Here is a 10,512-nt window from a genome sequence, read left to right on the forward strand (position 1 = left end):
TTCTTAAAAGCACTCTTCTACTTGTGTCGCCACAAATAACCGGGCTAGATTCTATGTTTCGGCCTTACAAAATAACCCTCTGACAGGATGGAGAGGACCAGACAAAAGTGGGCTGGCCATTTTGGAGAAAAGACCCGAGGCCGCGAGCCTCTGCCCTCGTGCTGGGGTGGCGCTCACCTGGGCTGCCTGGCATCCACCAGCTGGTCACCGATGGACGACTTTCTGAAGTGGATTCGCTCAATGCCCAGAGACTTGGGGGGAAGAATTCTTGGAGAATGAGGTACTGAACTCGATCGCTGCCCAGCAAGAGTGAAGGTGTCATTAGCTGTAAGAAGTAAATGAATGAATGAATAAGTAGGTAAGTAAATAAGTGAATAAATATTGTGCAAACACCCCAGGAAAGAAATGAGAAGATCTGGTGAGAAAGTGTTCCTCCAGTGATGATGATTTCAGAAGCACATGGCTTTCAGGAAATTTATTTTTATATTTTATACACTGCAGAAAAGAAATGACTGAACGCTCTGTGGGGCCTGATCCAACGCTGCCAATTCAATAAATGACTTAGGTGGAATGGCGATACTATAGGTTTTGTATCACAGAAAACCCCAGTGTGCAAAGGGCCAAGAGGAAGTTGTTTAACTTTCCTTTTGAAGTTCTTAGGCCTCTTTGGCTGCTGAAGGCTCATCCTGTCATTGGAGGGGATGCAACTGATCTACGCTGAGAGACTGAAGGCTGTCTCCCACTAAGATCTGTATTTTGAAAGAGGAATGGCAAGTCTGACCAAAGCTCAGCTCAAAGGAAGATTCTGGAATGGTGCCACTTCACACACCATAAACCTGGGGGGAGGCAGAGCAGTGGGGGTCAAGGGCCCCCCCAAATTACTTAAATCCCATCAGATAGAGTGCCACTCCTCGGCTGAAGCGCAAGGGATCACAAGGAAACACGGTGTCACCTGACACGAAACCCACTCCATCATGAAATGTATTGAACAAACACAACATGTGCTGTGATACAACCCAACACATAGATACAACTTTGTTTCTATGAAACCGACATAGTGACATGTAACCCAATTTCTAAAATGTGTATTTCTTCCTAAGGAAAGTAATAGACTCCCTGTTATCCAGAATACAGTGATAATCGCAGTCTACACTATAATCTCCTGGTTTGATTTTGGACTCCAAATGTATAAAATGTCACCACCGGGAAAGTCTGGGTGAAGGTCTCCATATTATTTATGCAGATGTATAGTTACTTCAGGAAGAAGTTAAAAAAGTCTACAGAGCCTTACAAATCCTTAGCGAGAGACTCGCTCACTCATGCGATTTGCAGCCCTGCGATGAGATGCCAGCCTGTGTAGGTCATTGTAATCCCCCTCCCAACCTCTGCACAAATGCAGGTGAGTTCATTCTACTGCTCTCTAAAGAATAATAAGTAGGCTGCAGTTAACTAAAAAAATTATCTTCTTATTTCAGAATAGCTAATATTTTAAACCGAAAAAGGGGAGCTACTTACGATCATCACAGGTGGTAGTGTCGGACAAGGAGCTGCTTTCTGAGGGGATTATGTCTTCTGTGAATAACAATGACCGCCGTTAGTATAACTGCACATTTACACACCCACCGTGAGCTTGATAAAGCAATTCCTGGGGAGTGCGTCTTAGTTAGATAAGTATAACGGTACGTTAAGAATAGCTACTATAAGAATGGACCCATTTACTACGGAAGATGTGAGCATCTCACATGCTGCATACATATGACATTGGACTATTTCTTAGAATGAAACAGACTTCAAGGGAGTTTTGTTTTTCAACTAGTTTTCATCTAGCTTCTACATGGACGAGAACTGTACCCTACACACTGAATGTTTACAGCCCACACACTGGAAAGAAAAATCATGCCGTTCATGTCATAAATGCTAAATGCTATGGAACATACACCTGAACGCTCATTTGAGAACCTGCTGTTAGTGTAACGTATTTCTAGACCCCTCTCCTGAAGAAAGGGGCCTTTTCTTAATTGAGCTGGACTCTGGGTGGTGCATTCGCTTTTCAAGTAGACCAGGGTCTCTCTGAGTGTGGCTCCGCTGACCTGTGGACTGGGGAATTCTTGTTGGGGGAGTTGTCCTTTGCTTCAGGATCTCCAGTCTCCACCCACTGGACATCCACACACCCCACCCTCCGTGTTGACAATAAAAAAATTGCTTTGGACATGGCCAAATGTTCCCTGGGGGCCAACACTGTCCCTGGTTGAGAATCGCTGAATTAGGCAGACCTGCGTTCAAATCTTGGTAATTAATCTCTCTGAGCATCATTTGCCTCAGTTTAAAAATGGGATAAGAACAGCGCCTAGTGAACATTAAATGAAGTAATGGATGGAAAGCCTTTAGCCCAGCCCTTGGCACAGGACGAACGCTCACTACACATTAGCAAACTTACCACTGTTGTTACTTAGGGGCAGGGTCCTGGTGAAAGAACTCTGGTGGCTGGAAGCCCCTAGTGCTCTCCATGGTGCCCACCAGTGCTAAGAAATGGATGAGCAAAAAGAGGCGCCTCCGAGGAGTTGGTCTGCGTTGGCAAACACTCCTGCTCAGTGTCAGGCACTGGTAAGATTACAGGCAAATGCGACACCTCGGTGTCAGCCCCAACGCCTTATGTAGTGGGCCTCCCCATCCAATCTCAAATGTTAATCTCTTTCAGAGCCAGGCGGACTCTCTCTTAATTGGACACACGGTAGAGCCAGAAGGCAAGGTGCCAGCAGAGTCAGCTGTCAGACACACGTAAAAAAAACTACCCAGTGTCAGTGCTCAACCGCTGGCATCAGCTGCTGCCCAAGCGTCCATCGCTGTTGAGAACACTTGAATCCTGCACGATGTGGGAGGAGCAGTCACAGCAAATGCGACGAGAGTCAAGTGCACTGGCCAGCCTTCTCTGTGAGCACGGAACACAGCCCCCACCAGGGCCAGCTGGTGTGCGCACAGCCACCCTCAGTTCTCCAGCTGGAGCTGGCTGACACGTGGCGCTGGAGTCTGTGCCCTCACTTTCCAAAACGACTGGCCCTAAGCCCGAGGACCCTTTCAACCTAGTGACCATATTTTGTCAAATCTAAGCTGTGTAATTATTTTATATCCCAGTAAAATAAGGAAAAGTTACTACCGATCATAACTGTAATACTGTCTAGGACAAGAATTATCCCAATTTCACAGATGTTTAAATGTGAAAAATAATTCTTAGAATCAAAGAAATATAATCAGGTTTCAACCAATGATCAAGACTAAAAACCAGGCTAATAAACATGTAGGGCTGACTGGAAATGAAATCTACCTAAATGAGATTTTTCAATTTACTTTTTTTTCTGAACATGAAAGTTTTAGATACATAATATTGAGAATTCTGAAAGTACAGAAGAGTGCTAAACAGAAAATTAAGTTATTTAAAATTCCACAACTATTAGTATTTTAAAATATTTCACAAGTCTTTGTGTGAACATATATATATATATATATATATTAAAAGCCAGCGACCAGAACACTGTAACAACCAGAACAACTGGTCGCTATGACACCCACTGTGGCCAGCAAACCTGCCCGAGGGTGGGTGGGACTGGCCGGCCAACCTCCCAGGGCCCCTTCCCTGGCCGCTGACCCCCAGTTGGTCCCCCTACCCCAATCAGGGGCAGGGCCCGCCAGACAATTGCCCGCAGCCCCTCCCCCCAGCCTGCCAGGTCCTGACTGGGCCCCAATTGGGGTGGACCGGCCAGCCAATCTGCCGCTGTGTCTTCTTCCCGACAGGCCTGGCCCCGATCCACCAATTGGGGCTGGGCCAGCCAGACCCCACCCGTGCATGAATTCGTACACTGGGCCTCTAGTAATTATATAATGTTGGGAGTATGCTCCAGTGACAATTTTGTAGCTTGCCTTTCCTGTTATAGTATGAACATTTACCCATATTTTTAAGTAGCCTCCATAATGACAGTAATTGTGAGAACTCTTTCCTACCCACATAAGTTGGATAGGCCCTTAAAAAACTGTACGGTCTGCGGCATTAGAACCTTCAAGAAACTACAGCTCTCTTCTCCTCTGATTTGGCAAATGTGTTTCTTGCAATGACATCAGCTCAGTTAAAGGTGAATCTGTCTTACTGCGAACTAATATTGTAGTGAAAGCTCTTTTATCCCGAAAATTAAAGCAACGTAATAATATAGTATTATTACAACAGTGATAATGTCACTGAAAACCAAGTTTACGTACTTGTAAGACTGAAATTCCAAACCATTTTTATCCCAAGAAAGTTACTTTTATTCCTGTTTTTCCTTTTCTCTCACCAAATGAACTGATTTGGAAATGCTATATACCATCAAGGGTCTTGGCGACGGGACCAAAAAACTTGACTTGTTACTAACCTGGTAAGGGACCTGTCCCTTTCTGGGTCGGCTTCTTCCCACACCGAATTCGGTATTCATTTATTGCATTTTCAATCTCCTGCAGCCTTCTCACTGCATCCGTGAAATCTTGCTTTCGTTTTTTCTTCACGGTTTTACACAGGTCTGGCTCATTGGCAAGTTTCTTTGCAGCTTCCACCAGCTTTTGCTGTATTAGGAAATTGCTCTCCAGCTCTTGCAAAGCAGGGTCCTGCATTTACACACGATGCTGTTTTATTTCTGTGGACACTCGCTCACTCTCACACGCACTGGCACTGAGTCAGACTTCTCGTGCCTTCTCAAACCAGACGCTCTCTGGGAATAAAATCTCCCGGTTTCACTGCACAGGTAGCCTCAAAACGTTCCTCATCCGTTTACATCGACTTCTCACCCTCTTTCCCTTTGAAAGAAGGGAATGGCCTTTCATTTATTTAGTTGGTGGGTAAAGGTCCTATTTTTCAAGAAGGGATTCTTAACCCAAGAGTCAGAGATGCAGAATGTTGTTTGCACAGGCATAGCTTTACAGACGTAAATCTGGGTTTGACTCCTTTCTCTGGGGGTTCCTGATTGTATGACCCCAGGCACACTGCTTAATTTTTTAATGATTCAGTTTCTTTTTATTGTAAAATGAAAGTAACATCTACCTCACACAACTATATGTGCATTCTTAGTGCAGAGCTGGGTATACAGTGAGCACTCAATAAATAGCAAAGCTCACTCTATTATTGATGGAAACTGCTATCATTTTCTAAAGTCAAGATGGGTAAATTTCTATAAGAAACGAGGAAGGCCACAGGAACACATGCAATGAGAAAGCACATTCTATGTGGGCTAACAAATCTGCGGCCTTTGCTATACCTGCGTGCCGGACATGTATTACCTCCCTGAACACTCCTCGCCTCCCTTGGTGGGAAAACAATCACTGCACCCCCATTTTGTAGATGAGAAAACTGAGACCTGAGAGTTAAGACTTCAACGAGGGAAAAGTATTTGCCAAAGGCTGCTGCCTAGTTTGAAGTGGAAGAGTTCTTAATTCTTACGTTTCTCAGTTTATGAACATTTGGGGTTTGATGAGTGCTCTCTGTGTTTGGAAGAGTAATAACAAGTTTAACTGAGCTGTGCATAAAAGATGGAATTCAGTTTGGTCTCTGTTATCACTTTCAACTGGTGAGATAAAAACGCACCAACTCAAACCAACGGCCCGAGTGGCCCGCGCTCAGCAGACAGCGGCTCTGTCTCTGTTCACAGAAACGGCGGCTGGTGCTCATACCTCTTCACTGGGGAGCAGGTTGTCATCTAACTTGAACGCGGTGCCCACACGCCTTCTGACCTGCGGAGGTTTCTCACCGATGCCCAGCGGGTACTCCTTTGGCATTTTGCCTGTGAGCTCCTGCGGGACAGAACAGAGCGACAGGACGATGGGTACTGGCCAGAGCTGTCAAGTGCCATCTGAAGAGCCCCCCAAACAGAAGAGACTCACAGCCTCCCGCAAACAGATCTTCTTAAGCTCCTCGACTTTTTTCAGGAGCTTTTCTTGCAACAGCTTTTCCTTCTTCTTGAGTTCCAGGATTTTCTCTCGCTTTTGCTCCTCACTCACTTCCGAGTCTTGAGAACCTGGGGGATTGGAAGTGGGGGCAGGGAAGGTTTACCCACGGGATATTTCCTTCCTTTTCGAAGGACAAAGGATTTTTAAGCCAAACCTGTTATTAAATAGTTTATTTCTTTTCTCCTTGTTCGTGAACATAATAAAAGGAAACGGGAGAACATTTTCTCAAGCTCCTGGGCATCCAGCAGAGCCTGGTAATGAAATGTGCCTTCTGCGTTTTGGCTCAGTCACTTTTGGAGCAGTAATAAAATGCTTCATGTCTTAGACACACTCGAGGACAAAATTAACTTTTCTGAGCAGGTGAGATGTTCCTTGAGACAGTTGCTTAGAATGTTCTTTTAGAAAGCAAGCGAGCAAGGCAAAGGAATATTCTGTGCTTCAGATGCACAAGCTGACAGTGGGATTTTAATGGGAAAATCATGTTAGCGAATACTTAGTGACAAAAGGTTCCAGGACTTCTTGGGAGGAATAAGAAGCTGATGGAATCTATCAGGAGAAAATGTCCTTTTAAGCTGCTCCTAGGCACTCACTGTCTCTGCATCTGGTGTTACTTATGCAACCTGACTATATTTAACTTTATACTTTTTGGAACCAGTTTAAAATTTTTATTAAAAACTTCTGCATACTGTAATTTGGATATGCTTATTTATTCCCAAAATAACGGGTTAAAAGATGCATTTAAAAATGGTTTAAACAACAACAACAAAAGTGAAATAAACTAAAGATTGCTGCACTCTCTCTAACCCCCGCCGGTTACCTGAGGAGATCAAGCTGCCATTGCTGGCCATGATGAACTGGCTCTTTGCCTCCAGGGTGACCAGTTTGGAGGTCCTCGGGGTTCCCATCTCCGTCAAATCCATCGCGATGTCGTCTAAACTTCTGGCTGAAGGAATTTTTGCCTAAAAGGTATACAACATTGTGATGGAATTCACTCAATTAAGCCTCTGTCAAATTAATGAGTAAGTTACTATAGAATAAAAATGTCAACATGGAGAACAATTTAGAATTTTTATATATATACTAAAATGACACTCTTCAGAAGAAACAAGACTTAGGCTTTGTAGCTGAACATATTAATAACGATGCATGATTGTCATGATATAGTTCAATCATTAACTTTAAAACATTACCAGTCTACATATACACACAATTTTTTTTAATCCTCACCCAAAGATATATCTTTATTGATTTTTAAAAAAATATTTTTATTGATTTCAGAGAGGAAGGGAGAGGGAGAGATAGATAGAAACATCAATGATGAGATTGATTTAAAAAAAATATTTTTATTGATTTCAGAGAGGAAGGAAGAGGGAGAGAGAGATAGAAACATCAATGATGAGAGCCCACAACCCGGGCATGTGCCCTTGACTGGAATTAAACCTGGGACCCTTTAGTCCATAGGCTGACTTGACTTTTAGGAGGGGAAGGGAGAGAGAGAGGGGAAGCGGGAGAGAGAGAGAGAGAGAGAGAGAGAGAGGGAGAGAGAGAGAAACATTGATCAGTTGCAACTGGGGATGGAAACTAGGTATGTGCCCTGCCTGAGAATCAAACCCATGACTTTCTGGTGTATGGGACGATGCTCCAACCAACTGAGCCACCCAACCAGGGGAAATCTGACAACTTTTGAATCAGGTTCTATATTGCTCTTTTTTTAAATATAAGAAAAATTAAAACAATTGGTAGTAAAGTTTAAAAAAAAAACCTAAAAGAACAAAAACCGATGTGCTTTCATCTTTTCTGAGAATGCTTATCTTTTAAACAGAAAGCAAATGAGGGGCAGGAGCTTATTCCTACAGAACCTCGTCTAGTCACTTACTTTGCTTTGCTTCCGGTCCAAGTAAAACTGGTGCTGACTGATGGCCATCACCCAGATGGACTTGATGAGCGAAGAGTGTGCATACCAGGTTTGCACAAAGAGGCCACTTTGCCCAAAGGTCCTTCTTGATACCGAAATCCTGAAGATGAAGAAAAGCACTCAAATCACTGGCTTCTGGCCCGGCACGGCATGAAACGTTTCCAGTGAGTAATGTAATAACATCTCCTTCATTGTTTTTCTGCTGCCACCCTCATGCTGACAGAGCTCTGAGTTTCTCCTTTTATAACAAAGCCCATCACTCCTAGGTAATAACTCTCTGTAAAACTAGTGTATTAAAAAATGCATGCACACACTCAAAGGCAGATAAGGATTAGTCAAATTAGAAGCTGTACTAAAAACACGTAGCTAAAACCACCACAAGCAGCCGGGAGTAAATGGGATACTATTTTAAAGACAGAGAGCTGGGGATCAGCACCTTCCTCAGGGAAAGAACATCCAGGCTCTAGATCAGCGGTTCTCAACCTGTGGGTCACGACCCCTCTGGGGGTCGAACGACCCTTTCACAGGGGTCACCTAAGACCATCGGAAAACACATATATAATTACATATTGTTTTTGTGATTAATCACTATGCTTTAATTATGTCCAATTTGTAACAATGAAATTGGGGGTCACCACAACATGAGGAACTGTATTAAAGGGTCGCGGCATTAGGAAGGTTAAGAACCACTGGTCTAGATGGACTTGTCTGACTCGGGCACCATCAGAGGATGGACATAACGATGCTGCCTGAGAGTACCCAAGTCCAAACCTGGTCCAGAGGGCTGCCTGTGCACAAACCAGGTGAATCGGAGGACAGGGTGGAAGAAGGAAGGATGGGGGAGGGGAGGGAGGGAGGGACCAACGTTCATTTGTAGGAATTCAGGTCAGCGTTTTGTGAAGGGCTGTTTCCCCCATCCCCGTGCCCTCCGAACAGCCATAAATGTATCAGCTTGGAGAAACGACAGTCCTGACTTTCATTAATGGTGATCACTTGGCAGCTGTTTTCTAAAGTGATCAGGAATACTCCATTTCAAAATGAGCAAGGGATCTGAACTGAGATATGCAAATGGCCAATGAGCACATGAAAAGATGCTCAGCCATCATCAGTCATGAGGAAAATGCCACTTCTCACCACGAGGATGGCTGTTAAAGAACAACTCAACTAAAAATAACAAGTGTTAGGGCGGATGTGGCGAAAATGAACAGATATGCACTGCTGGTGGGAATGGAAAATGGTGTCGCCGCCTTGGTAAACCTCCGGGGGTTCCTCCAAAGGTTAAAGAGTCAGCCCTTTGCTCAGCAGTTCCACCCCCAGGTACAGACCCAGGAGAAATAAACACACATCCACGCAAAAGCGGCACGTGAATGTTTGCAGCATCCCTCAGAGAGCCCCCAGGACCACGCAGAGGGAAAGCTGGGCCCCTCACCTCCGTGGGTCGTGAACTTCAACAGCAAATTTTTTCTCACGGAAATATAAGTTCTCCAGCTGTTTCCACTGGAACAGCTAATAAATTAAGAAAACACAAAAACACACATGGCTTTAATTTATGTTAAACTTTACTGCATCTAGAAATCAGCTCAATGAAAAAAATAATCAAGAAGGCACACTGACAGTAAGCATGAACATGTGATGCAGTCTTTTTACAAACCAACGACAACCTGAAACCATTTTATCCCTCCTTCTGACAGTAATTTCCACCAGCTCTTCCTTGAACAATAAAACTATGCACCGTGGGGAACATGCATGCTATTTCCCGTGACTCATCGCGATGAGAGCTGGTACGGAAATCCTCCGAGGTTCCGGCAAGCACATGCCTCCTGATCAGAGATGCTGATTCACATTTAAATGGAAAGATATGCAAAGGGACCAAAGGGTGCAGTGAGACCATGGATTACATTTCAAAGGAAAGCAAAGTGAAAGTAAGCCAGAACCCCAAGCAGGGGCGATTCTCCACCACCGGTTTCCTTGCCCACGAGTGTTCCCCTAAATGGGGCAGAAACCAGGAATTGGAGGCGGGGGTGGGTGGGGGTGAAGGCGCAGAGCCCTTTGGTGTCTGAGCCGGAGCCTCCGGGGTTTGTAACTTCCACATCCCCACTGCTGACGCTCTACTGCGGCCCCAGAGCTGTTTGCCAGTTGGTGGAGAAGAGACCCTCCTAGCAATGTGCTTTTGAAAGCCACACAACTTGTAAAGGCAGCTCGTCACAGAACTCAGTGTGCCTGCTGCATTTCCTGGCCCGTGACTCACATTAGACTGTGCTAGCCGGAGCCCGGTCTTGTCTCTTGGACTTCATAGAATTCCTCTACTCCGACCCTAGCCTTGATTATTAGGGAAATAATAGCACAGTGGTTTCATTCCATCACTAGACTTTGGCTGGGTTTTTAACATACGTTCAAAGAACCTTCATAGAGCATTTTAATGATCCAAATAACTTCTCTGCAACGCACTATCAGGAGAACCATTTCCTGAAGCACAGGAACCCAGGTACTCAGACATGTCAGCTCCTGCGAGAACAGCATGATCTAAGGGTCCTGCCCACATGCAGCCAAAGTGTTCAAACAGGAGACAGAGTGTCCCAGCGAGACCCGCCATCCCAGCAGTGAAGCCAGCCCGCCCCCGGGCACAGCGGCCA

General features: G+C 44.8%; 1 protein-coding gene across 7 annotated transcripts in view; it reads right to left on the minus strand.

Moving 5' to 3' along the window:
* Window positions 1-10,512, minus strand: part of FRMD4B (FERM domain containing 4B) — a 201,790-nt gene that overhangs the window by 12,272 nt on the left and 179,006 nt on the right. For 6 of the 7 annotated variants that reach the window (XM_023758100.1, XM_023758098.1, XM_023758097.1 and 3 more), the window contains 8 exons: window positions 9,309-9,385; window positions 7,841-7,979; window positions 6,782-6,923; window positions 5,899-6,032; window positions 5,689-5,808; window positions 4,401-4,629; window positions 1,516-1,572; window positions 178-325 (listed from right to left, as the gene is read on the minus strand). In XM_023758100.1, coding sequence (XP_023613868.1) covers window positions 178-325; window positions 1,516-1,572; window positions 4,401-4,629; window positions 5,689-5,808; window positions 5,899-6,032; window positions 6,782-6,923; window positions 7,841-7,979; window positions 9,309-9,385 — 1,046 coding nt within the window. The remainder of the gene's footprint in view (window positions 1-177; window positions 326-1,515; window positions 1,573-4,400; window positions 4,630-5,688; window positions 5,809-5,898; window positions 6,033-6,781; window positions 6,924-7,840; window positions 7,980-9,308; window positions 9,386-10,512) is intronic. The other variant, XM_023758101.1, reaches the window with a different exon arrangement.

Source organism: Myotis lucifugus, unplaced genomic scaffold (assembly GCF_000147115.1).
Source record: "Myotis lucifugus unplaced genomic scaffold, Myoluc2.0 scaffold_123, whole genome shotgun sequence".
In the NCBI taxonomy this organism is placed as follows: Eukaryota; Metazoa; Chordata; class Mammalia; order Chiroptera; family Vespertilionidae; genus Myotis; species Myotis lucifugus.